The 24785-nt window shown below is 36.8% G+C and overlaps 1 protein-coding gene across 1 annotated transcript in view; it reads right to left on the bottom strand.

Annotated features, from left to right (window-relative positions):
* Positions 1-24785, bottom strand: part of Pibf1 (progesterone immunomodulatory binding factor 1) — a 239713-nt gene that overhangs the window by 5042 nt on the left and 209886 nt on the right. Inside the window, exon 17 of the mRNA XM_026398092.2 lies at positions 11041-11214. Within this exon, the coding sequence (XP_026253877.1) occupies positions 11041-11214 (174 nt within the window). The remainder of the gene's footprint in view (positions 1-11040; positions 11215-24785) is intronic.

Here is a 24785-nt window from a genome sequence, read left to right as displayed (position 1 = left end):
ACATCCTCAGGGAGGCCATACTCTACCTCTCTACTCCTTCCCCACTTCCTGTTTTATTTTTCTTCCTAGAATTTGTCATGTTTTGGGGCTGGGGATGTGGCTCAAGCGGTAGTGCGCTCGCCTGGCATGCGTGCGGCCCGGGTTCGATCCTCAGCACCACATACCAACAAAGATGTTGTGTCCGCTGAGAACTAAAAAATAAATATTAAAATTCTCTCTCTCTTTAAAAAAAAAAAGAATTTGTCATGTTTTTCTGTATAATTTATTATTATTATTATTTTATTTTTAGGTACTGAGATTGACCTAGCATGTTTAACAGCACTGAGCCACATCCCCAGCCTTTTTATTTTTTATATTGAAACAGGGTCACGCTAAATTGTTTAGGGCCTCACTAAGTTGCTGAGTACTGGGGACTGAATTCAGGGGCACTTTACCCTCCTGTCTCAGCCTCCTAAATAGTTGGGATTACAGATGTGAACCACCATGCCTGGCATCTGATTTGCTTTTTAAAGAAAGACTGCCAACTCTCAATAGACCACTGATAAAATGGGCATGATAAAATAATTCGGATATACAATTAATTTTTTCATTTTGATAATTCCATTTTTTTTCCACTTTGGTACTAGTTGAACCCATGGATCCTTTATAACTGAGCTACATCCCAAGACCTTTTTATTTTTAAATTTTGATACAAGGTCTCACTAAGTTGCTTAAGACCTAACTAAATTGCTGAGGCTGGCCTCAAATTTGCAATTCTCCTATGTCAGTTTCCCAAATCTTTGGGAATACAGATGTGTATCACCATACCTGGTTAATTCCATTCTTTTAACAGTTTGAACAGTAGTATTTCTTTTATTCCTCCACTTTAATATTAAAGTTACGTACTCTTCATAACTATAAATGGTGCCTTACAAGTAAAAAATCTGATATGCCACCTCAGTTATTAATAAGCTAATATTTTAAGTGAGGAGGGTCTTTATTTTAAATATAAGACTCTCATAGACTCTTTTAGATGAAGCTGTTTTCATATACATATTTTAATATTTTATATTAGACTTATAAATTACTTAAAGGTGATCTTATACTGAGAATGTTGCCTTTATTTTGATGTGCTGGTTTAAGTTAATTATATTTTTATATTTAACTATATTTAAGTTAATTATATTTTATAGAGAAACCGAACAAATTAATAAAAACCTTGAATTGTTATGGTGTGTTAACAGGTCCCAAAGTTAACTATATTCCAGATTTAGCAAAGTGCTCAGAAAGCTGTTGTAGGAAACAAATGACAAGATTAACCTGACATCTATGGGAAGTAATTAACTATGTTACAAAGTGATTTTGGAGACAATAACTAATAAGATAGATACCTTGGTGTCATGCAGAGGTAGTCAACCAAAACATTAATATATAACTTGGGGTTATAACATATTGAGTAAGTTTGTTAAAATTAGAAAGTGATCACTGATAAAAGGAGACAAAATAAGCCTTGTGGGCCAGGCATGATGGTGGACACCTTGTAATCCCAGAAGTTCTAGAGGATGAGGCAGGAGGATCATGAGTTCAAAGAAAGCCTCAGCAACCTATCGAGGGCCCAAGCAACTCAGTGAGACCCTGTCTCTAAATAAAATATAAGAAGGGTTGGGGATGTGGTTCAGTAGTTAAGTGCCCCTGGGTTCAATCCCTGGTATCAAAAAGGAAAGGAAAAAAAAAAAAAAGATGGGTGGACTACTCCTGGAATTAACATTTAACTGGTACACTTAGGAAAAGAAAGACTATGTTTGTCTTCCAAAAAAGTTATAGACTAATATTCAAATATATAAATATTTTTAAGTCCCCACATAGGGCTCAACTTCAATGAGTATAGGATGGCTGATGCAGCTTTACACCAACTGCATGGAGAGTATCGGATCATATGACACTCATTGCCCTAATTTCATGCTCACTTAGAAATTCCTTATTGCCACACCTGTCATCCCAGTGGCTCAGGAGGCTGAGCCAGGAGGATCACAAGTTCAAGACCAGCCTCAGAAACATAGCAAGGCCCTAAGCAACTTAGCAAGACCCTGTCTCAAAAACAAAAAAACAAAAAACAAACAACAACAAAAAACTGAGGATGTGGCTTAGTGGTTGAGTGCCCCTTGATTGAATCCCTGGTTCCAAAAAGAAATAAAAATAGAAATTAAAAAATCCCTTATTCTAACAGTTTGCAAGCTAAATTACCTTAGGAAGGAGGTTAAAATTAGTATTCTTGATACTAAAAACTGAAAACAATATTTTAAAAATGTCAATGTACACAGAGGTGTCTTGAGGTCTGGTTATAATTTTGGTGAGATAATTCTAGATTCCAAACAAATAGTCTAGATTCCATAGCTTCCAAACATGAATGTGACAAGAAAGTGTTATAGGTATGTTGAGCTATTGGTTCCCTCAGTCCCCAATGCCTGGGGTGGCTAGAGTACCTTTAATCTACTAGCAAAGGTCATTTATTCTAGTGTAAGAAACAATACTACCTCCATGCAGCACCCGTGTCACTAATCTTAATACATCCAGTTGTACTCATTTATATTAGTATATTACAAATAATTACTAAATTCTTTTTTTTTTTTTTTGTACCAGGGATTGAACTCAGGGAAACTTGACCTCTGAGCTACATCCTCAGCCCTATTTTATATTTTATTGTAGAGACGGAGTCTCACTGAGTTGCTTAGCACCTCGCTGTTGCTGAGGTTGGCTTTGAACTTGGGATCCTCCCGAGCTGCTGGAATTACAGGTGTGTACCAGTATACCTAGCAAAAATCCTATTTTTGATGAAATTATAAACTTTTTATTTTTGGAGTACTGGGGACTGAACTCAGGGGCACTTTACCACTTTACCAGCCCTTTATATTTTTTCTTTTGAGACAGGGTCTCAAGTAAGTTGCCCGGGCTGGCTTTGAACTTGTGATCCTCTTGCCTCAGCCTCCTCAGTTGCTGGAATTACAGGTGCGCACCACCACAGCCAGCATAAACTTTTCTTTACTAACAAATAATAAGCTGGGCATGGTGACACACTCCTGTAATCCCAGTAGCTTGAGAAGCTGAGGCAGGAGGATTGAAAGTTCAAAGCCAGCTTCAGCAACTTAGTGAGACCCTGTCTTAAGATAAAAAATAAAAAGGGCTGGGGATGTGGCTCAGTGGTTAGGCGCCCCTGGGTTCAATCCTCAATATCAACAAAAAAAAAAAAAAAGGAAAAAACAAAACAAAAAAAACAAAACCTAAAACCCAAACAACCGCCCCCCCCAAAAAAAAACCCAAATAAAACTTTGTATAACCATTCAAAACTTTTTATAATCAAAAAACTCAAAAAACAAAACTTTTTATAACCATTCTACAGTACCTAAATTTTTTTTTTTTTTTTTTTTAGAGAGAGAATTTTAATATTTATTTTTTAGTTCTCGGCGGACACAACATCTTTGTTTGTATGTGGTGCTGAGGATCGAACCCATGCCGCACGCATGCCAGGCGAGCATGCTACCGCTTGAGCCACATCTCCAGCCCCAGTACCTAAAATTTTTCAAAAAATTAAAATAAACATCGCATAAAATGCACAATCTCAACTGTATCCCTTCTACCTCCCAATCTAGGGATTGAATCCAGGACTTTCCTTTGCCAGGAAAACACTTTACTACTGAGCCACAGCCCCATCTTAATCATTTTTAAATGTATAAATTAGAGGCATTAAGTACACTTACACTATTACCCCTCCACAGAACTCTTTCATCTTGCATACTGAAGCTCTTTCCCTTAAACAATGCGTCCCCATTGCCCCGCAGTCCCTGGCAACCATCATTCCATCTTCAGTCTCTATTAATTTGACTATTTATAACCTATCTACTTTTATTTTCCTTTTGTCTTAAGGGAAAGTATCAATGAGTGGTGAAATGATTAAAGGCAGACATAAGAATGTAGTAAGAAACAAGAAAACTCTAGATACAGAAAACACACACTAGACATCCTGTTCCTAAATAACAGGATCACAAGTTACAAAATATTTTGTAAAAGTAGTATTATCTTTGCCCTTGGAATTTCTAATTCTTATCTTAATCTGACAAAATACTATACATTCTTTAAAGCCTAGCTCAAATTCTTTCTTTCTGATAAGATAGCCTGAGTCTGCCAACACCATAGTATCTATTGTTTCTTTGAATTTTCATAAACAATTTATATTTCCTATAAAATAGGCCATCCAATTTCATTTAACACTATCGTATTTGTTTCCTGTTCTTGAATATAGAGGAACAGCATCAATTTTGTTGTTGTTGCCGTAGTAGGGATTGAACCCAGGTGCATTCTACCCCTGAGCTACATTCTAGCCTTTTTATTTTTTGGTACTGGGGATTGAACCCAGGGGTGTTTAACCACTGAGCCACATCCCCAGGCCTTTTTATATTTCATTTAGAAACAGGATCTTGTTGAGTTGCTTAGGGCCTCACTAAATTGCTGAGGCTACCTTTGAATTTGCGATCTTCCTGCCTCAGCCTCCAGAGCCCCTGGGATTACAGGCATGTACCACTGTGTCCAACTCCCTACCCTTTTTATTTTATTTTGAGATGGAGTCTCACTTAGTTACTGAGGCTGGTCTCCAACTTGTGAATGTCCTGCTTTAGCCTCCTGAATCACTGGAGTTACAATCATGTGCCACCCTGCCCAGCAAGAAGCAGCATCTTTAAAACAGACCCATCTAATGATCAAATATTCTGTCATACCTAGTGTAGATTCTTATATCAGTTAGTACACACCTGTTGAACTGAATTGTACTTATCTGAATATTTTCTTTCTTCCAGATGACTACACACATCTTTCTAAAGCACCTCTAGAGAAACGTGTGGTTCATGTACTAGTTCTGTATTAATTACATAAACTTAATTTACTCCAACAAGTAAACCAATCCAAGTCAAGATCTGCACTCCGTCACCAACTCACTGTAATTCACCTTTATACACTGGTGCGCACTGTCATTCGTTCCCTATCTTACTTGGAGCCTAAGGCTCTTTTTTGTTTTTAACGCTTACAGTCTACTTGGAGAAAAGGCTAAGAATGATTGAGGAATTAAGAAAACAGTGACAACGATGAGAATCCCAGGTATGATGACATTTTGGAATAAGAGGCAGCAGAAAACCAGTGAAAAATGCTTAGAAAGATGTTTACATGGTGTTTAGGAAGGAAAAGGGAAAGTTGCTCTACAGGGATTAGAACAGTTCCAGGTTTTTCTAAAAAAGAGGCTAGACAAAAAGCCTACTTCAGCTAAAAGCTACCTTGAGAGAAAAAGCAGATGATTAGTGGGAATGAACTGGGTGTTTGTGAATGAGAGCAACTGAAGTGGTTGTGCTGGTGGCAGAAGTAGTCCTCACTATATCTTGGAGTTGCTGCTTTCACTTCCCTGTGGCCCAGTTTAATGTCCGCTCTCAGGATAGAGTTTGAGGAGCTAAGAGATAACCAAATGAGAGAGACAAGTAACTGCTTTTTTTCCTTCTCAGCAAATATTTATTGAGTATCTGCTTTGTTTATGCGCTGAACTTCTGTCCTTAAGGCGCTTATATTCTGTGGTTTAATCTAGTCTTTGTTGGTGTCACCTATGATTTCATTGACTACAGGTTTTCTATAAAAGGCACCTTTTAGACTTGTCTTCATATATAAGTAAATATCACATGCACTCTACAAAGTATTCATAAGCATGTAAAAATGTCAAGCCCTTATTTCTCTCTCCTTTATGATAGGTCTGTTCCAATTCCACTGCCTGGTTAATAGTAGTTTTGTGTGTGCTTCCCTCATATTTTCTTTCTTTTTTTTTAAAAAAAACTTATCTATCTATTATCTATCTATCTATCTATCTATCTATAATAGCTGAATGTATTATAATTCTTATTACACATATAGAGCTCAATTTTTCATATCTCTGGTTGTATACATAGTATACTCACACCAATTCGTGTCTTCATACATGTACTTTGGATAATAATGATCATCACATTCCACCATCATTAATTACCCCATGCCCCCTCCCTTCCCCTCCCACCCCTCTGCCCTATTTAGAGCTTGTATATTCCTCCTATGCTCCCTCTCCCTACCCCACTATAATCAACTTCCTTATATCAAAGAAAACATTCAGCATTTGTTTTTTTGGGATTGGCTAACTTCAACACCCATAAATCAAAGGCATTTCTGAATATCAGTGACAAATCCTCAGAAAGGGAAATGAGGAAAACTACCCCATTCTCAATAGCTTCAAAACAAACAAACAAACAAACAAACAAAAAACTTGGGAGTCCAACTTAACGAAAGAGATGAAAAATCTATATAATGAAAATTACAGAACCCTAAAGAAAGAAATCAAAGAAGACCTTGGAAGATGGAAAGATCTACTTTGCTCTTGGATAGGCAGAATTAATATTATCAAAATGACCATACTTCCAAAAGCACTATACAGATTTAATGCAATTCTGATCAAAATTCCAATGACATTCCTCATAGAAATAGAAAAAGCAATCATGAAATTCATCTGGAAAAATAAGAGGCCCAGAATAGCTAAAGTAATCCTTAGCAAGAAGAGTGAAGCAGATGGCATCACTATACCAGACCTTAAACTATACTACAGAGTAATAGTAACAAAACCAGCATGGTATTGGCACCAAAACAGACTGATAGACCAATGGTACAAAATAGAGGACACAGAGACCAACCCACAAAACTATAATCATCTTATATTAGACAAAGGTGCCAAGAACATGCATTGGAGAAAAGATAGCCTCTTCAACAATTGGTGCTGGGAAAACTGGAAATCCGTATGCAACAAAGTGAAATTAAACTCCTATCTCTTACATGCACAAAACTCAACTCAAAATGGATCAAGGACTTAGAAATACAACCAGAGACTCTTCGTCTAATAGAAAAAGGAGGCCCTAATCTCCATTATGTGGGATTAGGCCCCAATTTCCTTAATAAGACTCCTGTGGCACAAGAATTAAAATCAAGAATCAATAAATGGGATGAACTCAAACTAAAAAGTTTTTTTCTCAGCAAAAGAAACAATCTGTGAGATGAATAGAAAGCTTACATCTTGGGAGCAAATCTTTTCCCTCATATTTTCTTTTTTTTTTTTTTAATATTTATTTTTTAGTTCTCGGCGGACACAACATCTTTGTTGGTATGTGGTGCTGAGGATCGAACCCGGGCCGCACGCATGCCAGGCGAGCACGCTACCGCTTGAGCCACATCCCCAGCCCCTTCCCTCATATTTTCAATGGATAAATATGCATGCATTTGCTGGGTGTGGTGGTGCAGACCTGTAATTCCAGTGAGTTGGGAGGTTGAGGCAGGAGGATTGCAAGTTCAAAGACAGCCTCAGAAACTTAGCAATGCCTTTAGGAGCTTAGAAAGACCCTATTTCAAAAATAAAGCATAAAAAGGACTGGGGATGTAGTTTAGAGGTTAAGTACCCCTGGGTTCAATCCCTGGCACTCCCCGCCCCCCCAAACAAAATGCGTGCATTCATCCATCTTTTTTTGTTTTTGGTACTGCCCAGGGGCACTTAACCACTGAGCCACATCCCCATCCCTTTTTAATATTTTAATTAGAAACAGGATCTTACTGAGTTACTCAGGGCCTTGCTAAATTGCTGAGGCTGGCTTTGAACGCACCATCTTCCAGCCTCAGCCTCTATGCCCAGCTCATTCATCTATCTTTGAATTTAATATCAATTAAAATGCCAACAACACAGTGGAATGAATCTGACATAATTCTCCTATGTACCAAATGAATACTCCACAGTGAATCTCAACATCATGAACATCCACAAGACTGGGATCCTAATTAGTATAAGATATATTCCATGTTTGTATAAATATGTCAAAATAGACTCTACTGTCATATATAACTAAAAAGAACAAATTAAAAAAAATACCAACAACAAATGTTAGCCAAAGGATCCGGAAGTAAATTAGAAATGTTTCCATTTTAGTCACAAAACCATAAGATTATGAAATGATTGTATCTTATTTCAAGTACTTGCATCATAAATTCCTTGTTATTAACAATTTAGAAAATACAAGTATTGTCAGGGAAACTTGAGAATATTGAAAAGATAGTCAGGTGTGGTGGGGCATGCCAATAATCACGGCTACTCAGGAGGCTGAGGCAGGAGGATTGCCAGTTCAAGGCCAGCCTGGGCAACTTAATGACTGTCTCAAAATAAAAAATAGAGCTGGTGGTATAGTTAAGCAGTAGAATATAAAAAACTGATCAGTCTAGTATATATGAGGTCTTGGGTTAAATCTCCAACACTGCAAATAAATAAACAAACAAACAAATACATAAAATTGATATCCAAAGTGAATCACAGAATGTTTTAGAACAGAAAGTCCAGAATGAATTTCATATAATTTGCTACTAATTTACAGATAAAAACAGGCTGAGAGTGTATTAATTATATAAACCTCATTACTAATTCTTACGGGTCCTAGAGATAGAATCCAGGGTCTCTTTACCACTGATTCACATCCTCAGCCCCCCACCCCCTTTAAAAAAATTTTGGGACAGGGTTTCATTAAGTTGCTTAGGGTCTCACTAATTGCTGAGGCTGGCCTCAAACTCATGATCTTTCTGCCTCAGCCTCCTGAGATGCTGGGATTATAGGTGTGTGCCACCACCTGGTCCACTTAATAACTTTGCATTAGTACATAATCTTGATTTGAAAGGTCTACAGTATCACCTCTCAGTTTTTTTTTAGTTCTCAGCGGACACAACATCTTTGTTGGTATGTGGTGCTGAGGATCGAACCCGGGCCGTACGCATGCCAGGCGAGCGCGCTACTGCTTGAGCCACATCCCCAGCCCTCTCTCAGTTTTTTTGTTTGTTTTTTTTTTCAGTGCTGGGGATTGAACCTAGGGCCTTGTGTATGTGAGGCAAACACTCTACCAACTGAGCTATATCCCCAGCCCACCTCTCAGTTTTAATGAGAGCAGATAAACTCATAAACCTCTTTGAAAATGTTCCCTTATTATAATAAACTTTATCAGAAAACAAAATAGAAAATGCAGATAAGCAAAAAGAAAACATGAAAACAACCTAATTAACACTTCATATAGTGACTCTTCTTAAGTTTTATCCTCACTGCATAACCTGATCTTGAGGTACTGGGAAATCTTACTCTTATTCATGTACTGGCTGCACTCGGGATTTCAGGAAATCACAACCAGGTTACCAAGTTAAAGTCAGAAATGTGGAAAAGCAGGTTCAAAAGGAGTAGGTTATTACTGCTTGGAACAGAGAAGGTTCCAAAAAAGCAGATCAGGGATTTTTTTCCCTCTGGTACTAGGGACTGAACCCAGGGGTGCTTTAGCACTAATTTACCTCCCCAGCCTTCTAACTTTTTATTTTTATATTGTGTCTCCTTAAGTTGCCCAGACTGGCCTCAAAGTTGGAATCTTCCTGTCTCAGCCTCCAGAGTTGTTGGGATGGCAGGTGTGGACCACCACACCTGGCTGGGAGAGTTGTGATAAGTTCTAAATATTCGACTCTATCTTGTGGTTTTCATTGGAGCTTATTTTCTCATTATTTATGCATTTGGTCTGCCTTCTTCCTGTAGATTACAATATAACAGTCACCATAATCCCAGCCCACTTTCTGAGGAAAACCTAGCCATACAATCCCCTAAAAAACTGACACTAAGCAGCTAAATTTGGTACCATGCGACCCTGTTCACCAGTAAGGGCAGTCATTCTGCTGGCTGACTAATGATTTTAGGAGGTCTCGCCCAAAAGACAGTACCACCCAGTGAGGGGGAGCTGCACCAATGTGATTCTTGGTCCTGAAAAATGCAGCAAAAGCTAGGTTCCAAGACAGCAGATATGGAAAGGATGCACAGAAAGATGTCTCAAGACAAGGGCCATGAACAAGGCAATGAGGAAGTGGAAACTGTGAGTAAGCAGAAACCAGGAGAGAAACAAAGAGAAGCTGATGTACTGCAGAGGAAAAGATCCAGGACAGGGCTGCTGAATCCCTGGAGCTGCCTTGTGTCCAGGCTGGTCGGCAGAAGTTTCTTGCTTTCTCTTTCCTGTCAGCTTAGTTTCCATTACTGCCGCGTGGATCCTTACAACTGTTCTTTATTTGATTGAGATCGCAACTTTCTCTCATTTATTAAAAAATGAGATTAAAAAAATAAAAAGGAGGTTGAGTTACACAATCATGATGTTGAGTAGCATTATCTGCATGTATAATGAAATGCGTTAGATCAGAAGTTCCCATACTTATTGTTATGCTCAAGTAGGGAATTTTTTAAAAATTAAAATTTTGGAGACTCACTGAATCAGAATATCAGAGAAAATCTTTCTGGCTTTGATTCTCTATGTTCAGAAGGTAAAAATCACTGAGAAATGAAGGCGTAACTGGGAAGCCATATAGAAGTAAAATATTTAATAATGTTACTATTTTGATTCTGTTGCTTTTTTATCTCCATTTATTATTTAAGTATATAATTTAATATTTCTTAATTTCTCTTTTAATACAAACTTTACTTATTTCTTTTTCTTTGACTAATTTCTGTGCATATACATTTCTACCTAACAATGCATTTCAGTTTATGTTAATATGATTGGTTTTATACTTCATGAGGGACTCAGAACAAAATATATTATTTTACAAATAAGAGGGAACAGGTGCTATTTTTCAGCCTTTTTATTCTTACATAAATGACAACATTATACACAATGCATTTCTGATTCCCCTATAATTAGTCCCTAGAGGTGGGGGAAAGAAAGTGTCACATTTAGGATAATTTCTGGGCGAGTCCAATATGTTAACTAGAAACATAAAATCCAAGTATCATCTGTAAGAGAGATAAGATACACACTGAAAAAAAGGATGAATTCAGATCTTTCAAGGCCCTTGCATAAAACTATTAAAATTAGTTTAAAGCCAACATGAATGAGAAGAAAAATTTTAACTACAATATATTTAGTGAAAATCAGAAATGATATTATACATATTTTTAATTGTACTTACAAAGAGTGTTGGCTTGGGTATAAATATATTGTCTTCATGTTCTTTAGGCATTTTCAAAGTCTTTGATGTCTCATTTTTTGTCAGATTTTTTGATTCTGTTTTAGTAAGAAGTAAGTTGTTTTCAGATTGTTTACTACGCATACTAATGAGAATCTGTTTCATTGCTGCCAATTCCTGTTGATATACGAAAACAAGAAAATGACAAGTATGATTTTGGCAAAGAGACAAATAATGATTGATGTTAAAATATTTACTTACTTTTCTTTAAGTAGAAGAAATATTTGATGTAATTATACTACATAAATGAGGAAAGTTGTAAAGACAACAAAATATTAATGTACAATCATCACACACATGGATCTTACAATCACAGATTTGACATTACTTTTAGTATGACAACTATACTCTAATGGTTCTGCACATTGTCTGCACATTGGAATCACCTGTGGAGCATCCGCCTGTGTGATACCTGTATCTCACACCCAGAGACTGGGAGGTAATTGGTGTGGTGTGTTTTCTACACATTTGTTGTTTAGATTATTTATTTATTTATTTATTTTTTTAAAAACTAAAAACTTTAATCTAAAACTGACAAATTATTGATAAGAGAAATTAGAGAAGACACAAATACATGAAAAGATACCAATGTTCATGGATTCAAAGACTATTGTTAAAAAATGTATATCTGTACATCCAGTGCAATCTACAGATTCAATACAGATTCTACCAAAAATCCCAATGACATTTTTTTTTTTTTTTTTTTACATTTTTTTTTTATTGGTCGTTCATAACATTACATAGTTCTTAATACATCATATTACACGGTTTGATTCAAGTGGATTATGAACTCCCCCTTTTACCCCGTATACAAATTGCTGTATCACATCAGTTACCCTTCCATTGATTGACATATTGCCTTTCTAGTGTCTGATGTATTCTGCTATCTGTCCTATTCTCTACTATCCCCCCTCCCCTCCCCTTCCCTCCCCTCCCCCCTCCCCTTTTCTCTCTCTACCCCTTTTACTGTAAATCATTTCTTCCATTTGTATTATCTTGTCTTACCCCTCCATTCCTCTTATATGACATTTTGTATAACCCTGAGGATCGCCTTCCATTTCCATGCACTTTCCCTTCTCACTCCCTTTCCCTCCCACCTCTCATCCCTGTTTAATGTAAATATTCTTCTCAAGCTCTTCGTCCCTACCCTGTCCTTGTTAACTCCCCTTATATCAAAGGAGTCATTTGGTATTTGTTTTTTAAAGATTGACTAGCTTCACTTAGCATAATCTGCTCTAATGCCATCCATTTCCCTCCAAATTCTATGATTTTGTCATTTTTTAATGCAGAGTAATACTCCATAGTGTATAAATGCCACATTTTTTTAATCCATTCATCTATTGAAGGGCATCTAGGCTGGTTCCACAGTCTTGCTATCGTGAATTGAGCTGCTATGAACATCGATGTAGCAGTGTCCCTGTAGCATGCTCTTGTTAGGGCTTAGGGAATAGACCGAGAAGGGGAATAGCTGGGTCAAATGGTGGTTCCATTCCCAGCTTTCCAAGAAATCTCCATACTGCTTTCCAAATTGGCTGCACCAATTTGCAGTCCCACCAGCAATGAACAAGAGTGCCCTTTTCCCCGCATCCTCTCCAGCACTTATTGTTGTTTGACTTCCTAATGGCTGCCAATCTTACTGGAGTGAGATGGTATCTTAGGGTAGTTTTGATTTGCATTTCTCTGACTGCTAGCGATGGTGAGCATTTTTTCATGTACTTGTTGATTGATTGTATGTCCTCCTCTGAGAAGTGTCTGTTCAGGTCCTTGGCCCATTTATTGATTGGGTTATTTGTTATCTTATTGTCTAATTTTTTGAGTTCTTTGTATATTCTGGTTATTAGGGCTCTATCTGAAGTGTGTGGAGTAAAGATTTGTTCCCAGGATGTAGGCTCCCTGTTTATCTCTCTTATTGTTTCTTTTGCTGAGAAAAAACTTTTTAGTTTGAGTAAGTCCCATTTGTTGATTCTATTTGTTAACTCTAGCGCTATGGGTGTCCTATTGAGGAATTTGGAGCCCGATCCCACAGCGTGTAGATCATTTAGATGTTTAATATTTGTTTCTCCCTTTTAAACTATACCAAGTCCTTATGAAATCATATATGAAGATGGTAGAAAAAAAAAAAAAAAGAACCCCAAATAGTTTTTTCTTGGCTACTAATCACCAGTTCAAACAGTAAGTTTAAAAACATACTTCAGGATTTGTTTACTTGTTTTATTCCCTTATCCTTTTACAAATGATTAATGGCTTCAGTTACTTTCTTTCTTGTGGTGCTGGGAAATGAACCCAGATCTTTCCATATGCTAGGCAAGGACTATACTTCTGAGCCATCTCCTCAGCCCTTCAGTTGCCCATTGTTGCTAAACTTGTTGACGAATTCAGATCAGAATTTTCACCCATTCCTTCTTGCAAGTCTACTCTGTGCATTATTTCCCCTCTGAGACAAACATTAGCACAATACTTAATTACTAAAATGATTCATTAAACACAAATATATGGAGAGATGACAGACTAAACTCTCCTTTACCTTATTTATCTGCAGAGTAGTGATGGGCTATATACTAGGTAATTTTTTCCTATTATTTTATTTCATCTTCATGCCAAGACACAAACCTTATGGCAATAGAAAGATACTCTGTTCTCTGCTACTAATCTGTTTATAGACATTAGCTCTGTGTCAGAGCAAGTTCCTACAGGCCTTTCTTTTCTGGCTGTCATTAGTTCTATTTAGAACCATCTAGCTTGAGTGGGTATTTTAAAACAGAGCCGCTGAGTTTAAGCCACATAACCTTAATAGATTTTAGGGCCAGGAGAGGAGCTGGAAGAAGCAGTGCTGGGTTGGCTTGGTCAAAGCACATGAGAATATGCATAGTTTCGGAAATTACCAAACTCATATACTATTGTTTAGGCCTTTTAAAGGCCCCCTTTTTTCCCTTCCAAGATTATATTATTTATGTTTTCCTCTACAGTGAAGTTATATACTGAGTCACTGTTAATCACGTCTGGTGTTATGGTAGATTTTATTTTAGCTCCTGTTCTATTCACCAAAATAATCAGAAAGGAAGGGTAGATGAGGTCCCAGCCTATCAAATGAAGAACTTTCTCCCCCTCTTTTTCTCTCATCTTCTTCCTCCCCCTTGGTTCCCCTTCTCTATTTCATTGGTTTCCCTTTTATTTTCATGAGACTCCCCCCTGCACTACCATCTTGCAAATGAACTTTCTATCGGAAATAACATCTTTTCACTAGCCATAACTTTTTTGTCTTGACATGAAATAATTGGAAAAAAATTATCTTGAACACAATGTACTGGCATTTTACAGATAAATACAGTAAAGGAGAGGTTAGTTAGAGGTTATATTTGTTAGGGGAGAGGGGATGGTGATGAGAAAAGAAAAAGGGAAGGAGTTGAGAGTGTGGGAGGCAGAGGGCTTTGGCCCCCAAGTGTCCTAGAGGAGGCTTTCTTCTGTGGCTGGCGTCAGAGCAGGTATAGGATGCGGATCACCCATTGTTTGGTACTAGGAATTTAATCCAGAAGCGCTTAACCACTGAGCCACATCCCCAGTCCTTTGTTTGAGACATTTTTATCTTTATTTTTATTACTAAGTTGCTGAGGCTGGTCTTGAATTTGTGATCCTCTTGCCGCAGCCTCCCAAGTCCATGAGATTATAGGTGTGTGCTACCATGTCCAGCCTGCAGATCACCCTTGACGCTAGTCAGGAGATTAGAAGGGAAATTCATGTTTTTGCCTTATTCAGAGTAGGATAACCCCAATTTGGAGTTTTAGGATCACAGCAGTATTTTTGTTCATCTGACAGTATTAGTAGTATTAGCACGGTTTCTGAAATCCAGGTAAGGAAGACTTTAAAAACAAGAAGATTCTGTAAAATCCCTATTAGGATCATATAAAGCTAGAGTGGATACCAAAATAACATTTAGAACACATTTTTAAGTTTTATTATGTTTGGATCCCTTTTATATCAATGGAAAATTTGTATAAAGAAAATGCCACTTTAACTAATACCTATAATGCCATCATATACTGAACACACAGAGAGTCAAGCACATGTAGTAGAATATTTCAGTATTAGGCTAGAAATCAAAGACACATCTATTATTATTATTATTATTTTTTAAAGAGAGAGTGAGAGAGGAGAGAGAGAGAGAGAGAGAGAGAGAGAGAGAGAGAGAACTTTTAATATTTATATATTTTTTTAGTTCTCGGCGGAGACAACATCTTTGTTGGTATGTGGTGCTGAGGATCGAACCCGGGTCGCACGCATGCCAGGCGAGCGCGCTACCGCTTGAGCCACATCCCCAGCCCCTATTATTAATTTTTTAAATGGACACAATACCATTTATTTATTTATTTATTTTTATGTGGTGCCGAGGATTGAACCTAGTGCCTCACATGTGTGAGGAAAGTGCTCTACCACTGAGCTACAGCCCCAGCCCTGACACATTTGTTTTTTATGCTATTATTAACTGGGTAAACTTAGGCAGCCTCCTCTGGTTCAATAAGCTTCAGTTTGCTAATTGATAAAATGTATGCTTGTGTTACCTTTTTGGATTTCTGCCAGTATGAAAAGTATTTAGGTATGTTTATTTTGCAGCTTTACATATATTTAAGGATATTTCCTTTTCTGTTGATCTCCTTGGCCTATTTTTCTGCTGGGTGAATGGTCATTTTCTTATACATTTCAAGGAGCTGTTGCTGAGGCTGGCTTTGAACCTGTGATTCTGCTCATTCAAGGGAAATTAGCCCTATATCATTGAGTGGCAATTTTTTTAGTTTATGTCTTTTTTTCGCTATGCAAAACTTCTGATTATAATGTAGCTTAACATGTCGATTTTCTTTTATGACATTCTGCATGTTTCCCTTAATTTTTATGTTTTCTTTTTTTCCTTCACTTTTATAAACATTTAGATCTTCAGTCTGTTTGAAATTTATCCTGGCTCATGGTGAAAGGAATGGATTCAACACATTTCCTCCCAAGATGACTATCCTGTAACAACATCGTGTACTGAGAGTGTTTTTTTCTCTACTGATGCTATCTTTATCATGTGCTAAACTTCCATAAGTATATGATTTATTTCTAGACTTTAAACTCTGTTCCAATGGTCTATTCATGTATCACGTCACACTGTTTTAGTGCTTAATGACTGAGGTATTTTTCTAGATTATTTCTGGAGATAGGTATTAGATTATGCCAAATTAAAAAAAAAAAACAAACGAGGAAGAACTGGCTTCTTTACAATGTTGGGTCATCTTAGCCATGGAAGTATTTAAATATGTTTTATCTATGTTTTGGGCATAAATTGTTTTTCCCTACTTAATGTTACTATTACAATGAAATCATCATTATTCACAAGATGCCAATCATAAACTGAGAAAACAAACAATAGTAAACAACACAATACACCAGAATTAGAAAATGTATTTGTCCTATAAAACAGAATCTTTTGGTAAGATGAAGTCATCTTGACAGTTTTCTGGATTGTTCCTAATCTGCTTTGTTTTTATCCTTTGGTCTGTCTACTGGTTGCTGGCTCCCTCTTCTATTTATGACTCTGGTCTTACTGTTTAAACTTGAGTTTTGTATTTTATTTCCCTACCTTTTCTTGTCTTCTGTCTTACACTCTCTCTCTTTTTTGGTACTGGGGATTGAATCCTGAGGAACTTAACCACTGAGCCACATCCCCTGACCTTTTTTATTTGAGACAGGGTCTTGCTAAGTTGCTTAGGGCCTTGCCGAGTTGCTGAGGCTGGCTTTGAACCTGTGATTCTGCTGATTCAGCCTTCCAAGCTGCTAGGATTACAGGAGTGAGCCACTGCACCTGGCCTCATTTCCCTTTGATTCTGCTTTTTCCCTTCTATGTCTGTTGTTTGCTGATTGGTCTGTATATGTATTTGTAGAAGTGTCTAATGATTTGTAAATACCATTTATTGCAGAGCAGTATGTGATTAGATGCAGAACCTATGATGTTCAAAGAAGAATGTCAAGTTCAACTGGATTCTTTTTCTTATACTCATCAATTGCTTAAAATCATGGCATTTATTTAGGTTCCTATTTACACCTTGACTTTATTATAGACATTTTCTTCTGCTTGGAGTTTCTGCCTTGTTCTTTTTTCATTGATAAAAACAATCAATTTTTTTTTTATTACCTAAGATCATTTAGTTGCTGCTTCTTCTTCTTCTTCTTTTTTTTTTTTTGGTACCTGCCTAGCTTCTTAATCACACTGTTTAATGGGATCAATTTTCTACTGACTGTTTTAAAGATTAATGTGCAGTCATTATTCTGAAAAAAATAATTTTGTACATCTTGGCAAGTTCAATTATTTCTTACAAACTGTGTTATTGAATAACATACACTTTATGAATTTCTGAAAGTATTATGGAAAATATTGTGCTTTGACAGTATTACCTGTTTGTCTTCTAAAATAAATTTCTGAGAACTATGATGCATCTGAATCTTACTTCCTTGTACTTTCTTTTGTTTTGCTATCTTCTATTTAATTTACTTTTTCATATTTATTTCCATCTTTTTACACTTTTCTAAGTTTAGGAGGGTTCCCTGACTACTAGTCTTTCTTTTTTTGTAATGAGGATTGAACCTAGTGGTGATTTACCACTGTGCTCTATCACCATTCACTCCACTCCATCCCCCTTTAAAAAAAATGTTTTTTGAGACATGCTCTTGCTGAAGGCCTTGCTAATTTGCAGAGGTTGGCTTCAAACTTGAGATCCTTCTGTCTCAGTCTCCTAAGTCACTGGGATTTCAGGTATGCACGACTGAGTTGGTGTGGATTCCTTGACTTTTATGATATCATTCTAATGGAGATACACACACACACACACACACACACATATGCTACTGAGGAATAAACCCAGGGGAACCACTGAGCTACATCCCCAGCCCTCTTAATTTATTTATTTCTATTTTAAGACAGGGTCTTTCTAATTTGCTTAGGGCTCCCTGAGATACTAAGGTTGACTTTGAACTTGTGATTCTTCTGCCTCAGCCTCCCTAGTTGCTGGGGTTGTAGGTGTGCACCACCAAGCTAATGGCATTTTTACTTATAAAAACTTTGTGTCTTTGATTTTAGCCATTTAAAAAAATCATAAATGTTGTTCACCGATTCTTATAGAAATATTACTTTTTCAAATCTTTTTGAAGAAATTACAATAGTTTGTAAGATATTTTCTGCTCCAGACATTTTCGCCCTGTGGGTAAGGGGGTCAGTTTCTATGTATTTTGATTTTCTTTTTCTTTTGTACTATCAATTTTCTTCTAGTATTTAGTTGTGTTCACTTTATGAATGAAGAATCTGACAACATGTTTTTTTTTTTTTTCTTTCTTCTGCCATAGGCCATTCATCTGAATGACACAGTTAAGTACAGTCTCTCTAAATATAGTGTACAAGACAATCTGTCTAGGGGCTTCACTCTAGGAACTTTAGGAAGAAAGCAGATTCTCTCCCTCAAATGACAAATGTGGAGGGTTCTAATCCACATTAGATTGGAACACCCCTATCTGGAGTCCCTTAATTCTGGCCCATCCTAGCCTATTCTGACAGATGCCTCACCATTTTAGAAAGTCATTTCCAAAAACATTTTTAAGAACTCAAATATTTTAAAATTGTAGAAGCACTACTTGTTCAGTGTAAAAATTCAAATATTGCAAATGTGCCTTGCTTCAGTCTTCTTTTCCTTTACCACTTGCTTGAGATCTTTAGATATTATTCTATAACACAGCCTGATTTATAATATCATTATAATAATCATTAGTTAACTCAGATATGCTTTTATACTATTTTTTTTTGTAGTGCTGAGGATTGAACCCAATTCCTTGCACATGCTAGGCAAATAAATACTCTACCAACCTTTATACTAATTTTAAAAGATAATAGGGCTGGGCATTTAGCTCAGTGGTTCAGCATTTGCTTTGTATGTGCAAGGTTTTGGGTTTAATCCCCAGTTTTTTGAAAAAAGTTAATAATATATGTTGTAATTCTAGTATATCACACACACACAAAATGATCATAACTATAAGAATGAATAAATCATGCATTAATATTAACAAATGAAGAAGTGTGTCTGATTGTACAATGGAAATCCAGAATAAAAGTAAAACAAAAGTACAGAAGTTATATTGCAGACATAACTCATTTTCAAAATGGAAGAGTTAAAGGAAAGGGCATTCTTATGATGATGATGATGATGGTTACTGTACAGTCTCTGTGAGAGAGATAAACTGCTTTCTTGAATTCCAAAGCACATATCTTGGTCATTTAATATTAACTATTTGAAGAGAGTGGTGGCATATTAAAACAGCTCAACTGCAGAGCAGCTGTTTAACACTATTGCATAGTTGATGCCAATAAATTGCTCAAAGTTGTAAACTCTGCAAAGATGTTGGCAAGGGGACACATAGATAGCATTTCTTGATGAAAATAGCTCTGACAAGTATAATGCGAACTATGTGCTCCACTGGAGGTTAAATGGAAGTGCTTTTATGTAGGGATAACAACGCATCATAACAAATAAGTCAGAAAATTCTAATATCTCTTGCTTACAGAAACACAAGGTAAAAACTAATCTTGTTTTAAGCCAAGTACACACATATTTTGGATAAACTTCATCTAAAAGGTTATCTTAAAAAAGTATTTCATTATGCAAATTTTCTTGTTTTTTTCCTTTTGGTACTGGGAATTAAACCCAAGGTGCCCTTCCACTGAATCACATCTCCAGTAATTTCTTTTTATTTTTTACTTTTAGTCAGAACCTTGCTAAATTGTCAAGATTTTGAACTTGTGATCCTCCTTTTTTTTCTTTTGAGAGGCAAGCAATCTACCAACAGAGTATATCACAAGCCCATGATCCTCCTATTTCAGCCTTCTGAGACTGGGATTAGAGGTGTGTGCCACCATGTCTGGTTTATTATGGAAATTTCAAAGACACGGTATGTGGAGTGCACAGCAATATTTTTTTTTCTTTCTGTTATTTATTTCTTACATACATGACAATAAGAGAGCATAACAATATTAAATGCCCTGTTGCTATCACTCACTCACTTCAACAATTATCATCATTTTATCAATTAAATTTTTAAAAAAGCTTTATTTAGCTGGGAACTGAGGTGCATGCCTATGATCCCAGTCACTCAGGAGGCTGAGACAGGAAGATTGCAAGTACTAGGCCAGCCTCAATAACTCAGTGAAGCCCTCAGCAACTTAGTGAGACCCTGTTTGAAAATAAAAAATAAAAAGTGTTGGGGATGTAGCTCACTGGTAAAGTGACCCTGGGTTCAATCCTCAGTAAAAAAAAACAAAAACAAAAAACATTATTGAGACAGAATTCACATACCAGATAGTCCATCCATTTAAACTATCCAGTGGTCTTTCATTTACAGACAGCCCCAAATTTACAACAGGATTTTATGACTTAATGGTAATGGAAGAGGTATGCATTCAGTAGAAACTGGACTTTGTATTTTTGAATTCTGAATTTTGATCTTTTCTTAGGCTAGTGATATATGGTCCAATACTTTTTTGTGACACTGGGCTATGGCAGTGTGCCCCAGGTGCCATTCAACCAGAAATTGCCATTCTTCAGGCCCAATGTATTAAAAAATGTGTCAGTGGTGAGTCCCCATACAACCATTCTGTTATTTTACTTTCAGTATGACATGCGATATTTGACACATTAATATATAATAGGCTTCCTGTTACATAATTTTACTCAAAGAATATGCTGATATAAGCGTTCTAAACACATTTAAGGTAGATTAATCTAAGCTATGATTTTTGGTAGGTTAAGAATATTAAATGGATTTTTCTTTTTAAAACCAGGGTTTGAACCCATGGGAGTTTAACCAGTGAGCCACACCCCTAGCCCTTTTTATTTTTTATTTTGAGACAGGGTCTTGCTACATTGCTGAGGGCTTTGCTAAATTGCAGAAGCTGGCTTTAAGGTTTTGAATCTCCTGCCTCATCCTCCTGAGTTGAGAGGACTATAGGCATGCACCACTGAGCAGGGCTTGGGAGGGATTCTGAACAGGTTAACATTACAAAAATGGGGTGCATGCCTGTAATCTTAGCAACTGGGGAGGCTGAGACAGAAGGATCCCAAGTTCAAGGCCAGCCTTGGAAATTTAGCAAGGCCCTCAGTAAATTAGCTATCTCAAAATAAAAAGGACTGGGGATATAGTTCTGTTATAAAGTGCCCCTGGGTTTAGTCCCAAGACCCAAAACATAAACAACAGGAAAAAAATCCCCCCAATTTTAAAAATAGGTAAGGGTTGGGAATGTAGCTCAGTGGTAGAGCTCTTACCTATCATGGGTGAGACACTGGGTTCAATCCCCAGCACAACAACAACAAAAAAGCTTATCTATTTATTTTTTTATTTTTATTTTTGTAGTCCTGGGATTGAACCTCAGGGCGCCATATTCCCTGCCCATTTTTTGAGAAAGGGTCTGGATAAATTGTCCAGGTTGGCCTTTAACTTGGTATCCTACTGTTTCAGCCTCTAGAGTAGCTGAAATTACAGGTGTGCTCCATGGTAAAATGTGTATTTTATTCAAAGCCATCCATCTCATAGTCTTAAATATATATATTTATCAAAGCAAACAACATTTTTTTAAGGCAACACTCAGAGAATGATATCAATATGTGCAAGTGTAAACTGCTTTTTTCCACAGCTCCTCATCTAAATGCTGGATCTCATTTATGGGCTAATCTCACCTACTATTGTCTCTTCACTTCAGGGGAAGTGTATAATGATTTAGGTCTGGAGGGAGGAAGACAGGAGACAGGAATTAACACTCACTGAGTATTTACAATGTCTTTGTATTAAGTATTTTATGAAATAACTTAATTTTCACTCAAATGCCAAGAGATGGATATTATTTCAATTTTGTAGATGAGGAAACAGTCTTAGAAGGCTCAGAAATTTAGCCAAGTTCATTTAGCTACTAAGAAGTGAAACTAGCATTCAAATGCAGGTCTTTCTGGGTTCAAAGCTATCATTTATACAACAATGCAGTTGCCTTCTATCAAGGCCTTTGATACACATAATTCAAGTCTGGAAGGGATCGTCAAGTCATTTAACCTAACTTCTATACACACCTTAAAAATCCTCTCTGTGCATACTGTATACATGTATTGAATTATACATACTATACCTCATAAATGTGTACACTATATGTCAATTTAAAAAAATAACACATCTCTTCAGACCATATAGCCACAGACCTCAGGTTTGAAAAATCAGCCAAATTAGTACATTTCCTTACTAAATTACAAAAAAAAAAAAAAAAAAAAAAAAAACCAAACGAATCAAGACCCAAACTGGAAACAAAGCAAAACAAAACAACATGAAAGGTGTCTCCTTCAGTTTTAATCCCAGTCTTTGGAGACATGTGTAACAAGTGCTGTTATTGCTTCTTTTTAATTTCTTATCTTTCTTTAAGCCTTATCTTCTCTAAACATCTCCAGTTCATTCATCTCTCTTATGACTGAAAAGAATTCTTTCATCATCCTGATTCTTTTCCTTAGATTGTTTCCTAGCATTAAAAGTTCTGGGTCCAGAACAGAATAAAGAAAGAAGACCTGGCCGAAGGCAGAACAGGACAAGGTCTGCCTACTCAGTATTCTAATGCATCTGAGATGAGATGACAACCACTTTGGGAACTATACCTTTCTGACTGAAGGCTTAGTGAGAGCTCCAGTGTTTACAAGTGATAGCAAACAGAGACAACAGTGCAGTCATAGCCTCGGGGACATAACTAACCACGTGAAGCATTCTTTTCTGAGTCTGGATATGATCTTAAGGTCCACCTCAACAGTGATGCAGGTAGAGGAAGCCAGTGTTAATGAACTGAAGTAGACTCCTGAGCTGAAATCTACTGCCACTGTTGACTTAGAACAGAGTGTGGGAACTGGATTCTGTTCTGCTCTTTTGCCTAGACCCTTGACCTCATCTCATTACCAAATACCTTGGATTTCTGACTAGATGCCCATCTTTGCCTTCTGGCAATCATGTCCCCATAATGCCTGGCTTTTTGACCAAGTGTACTGTTTTTCCTTCTAAAACAGTATTCATCTATAGCAGTATTTATACTATATAGTTTTAATATAATCGGATAGATTTTGATGCATATTTTGTTAATTTTTAGCATCAACTTCAGTCTCTAACCTCTGCCCTCCACTTTGAGTACTAGTCGGCAGAGTGTGGCTGGCCTATGCCGTATCCATGTTGTATTCCTAGCATTTTCCTCTTAGTCATAGCTTCTTGATACAGGATCAATGACTGGTAAGTTTATATCAAAATACTGCCAATATGATCCCTGACAATTATGACCATGATTATCTCAGGTTGCTGGTGTTTTTTTCCTGACCACTACACATTTCCAGACACTTATCTCAGAGTTTTGAAGGTCTGTGTGCATGTGCATATGTTTGTGTGTCCTTATGCCCTAGAATTGTTTGGTTAGTTATAAGCTGCTACTATTCTAAGAGTCATAAAACAGGGTTAGCAAGAGGTCATTTACTTGTTCTTTACTGATAAAAAAGCAGAAGGAATATCGCCCCCCCCCATTTTTTAAAAATTGGGGATTAAACCCAGGGGTGCTTTACCACTGATCTACAACCCCAGTCCTTTTTTCAAAATTTTTATTTTGAGATAGGGCCTCATTAAGTTACTTAGGGCTTTGTTAAGCTGTTGAGGCTGGCCTCAAACTTGTGCTCCTCCTGCGTTAGCCTCCCAAATTGCTGGGATTACAGGTGTGTGCCACTGTGCCTGGCTCTAGAGAAGTATACTTCAAGTTACAAGAAAATTTACTGCAAACTTCTAAAATGAAGTTGGAAAAATATACATTTCATTTTTTAAAAACAACAAGTAGAAATGACAGGTCTCTATGACCCATTATAGATGTGAAATGTGATATAAAAATTAAAAGGGTATATATGCAAAGAAAATATTTTTATGATGAGATATTATATTGCTTCATATAAGACAGACTTTTACTTACAATATACAACAAAGGTATTTGTAATTTTAAAAATGATGAAAAAATTAAAGAAGAAGCCAAAATACTTATAGAAACCAAAACAATTTTGACCTAGTTACTAAGTTCTGTATAAATTCCATGGTCTATGGAATACAATCTGAAAGTGTCTTCTATGCAATTAAAATCTTAGGAGAGTTAACATATGACACAATGGACAATTGAGAGTGAGTTGTCACTTCTGTGAAATGCGTACAAGACCATCACAGGATTCTTTTATTGCCCATGTTGGGAAAAAGGGGCCACCAGTCTTTGAGTGACAGCAATACAAGATGGCGGCCATCATGGGCTTGGACAGTGTATGAAAACCAAATATTAGGGCCTTAAATAGAATGTGGATCTAAATACCTAAAAGCGTCCCCTTTATAAGATTTGTAACAAAAATTAATATGAATGGAGTTAAGAGTTTTAATGAAGTAGGGACCCAAGAGCCACATCAGTGCTAGCAAAATGGCAGAATTCATATAGCAAGAGATAGCTGTAGTGCTTAATGACGTCTAAAGAAAATATGAGGGCTGGGGATGTGGCTCAAGTGGTAGTGCACTCGCCTGGCATGTGTGCGGCCCGGGTTCGATCCTCAGCACTACATACAAACAAAGATGTTGTGTCTGCCAAAAACTAA

This window comes from Urocitellus parryii, chromosome 2, assembly GCF_045843805.1.
Source record: "Urocitellus parryii isolate mUroPar1 chromosome 2, mUroPar1.hap1, whole genome shotgun sequence".
NCBI lineage: Eukaryota > Metazoa > Chordata > Mammalia > Rodentia > Sciuridae > Urocitellus > Urocitellus parryii.
Note: the sequence above shows the minus strand (reverse complement) of the source record. Positions and strands in the feature narration are given on the sequence as shown.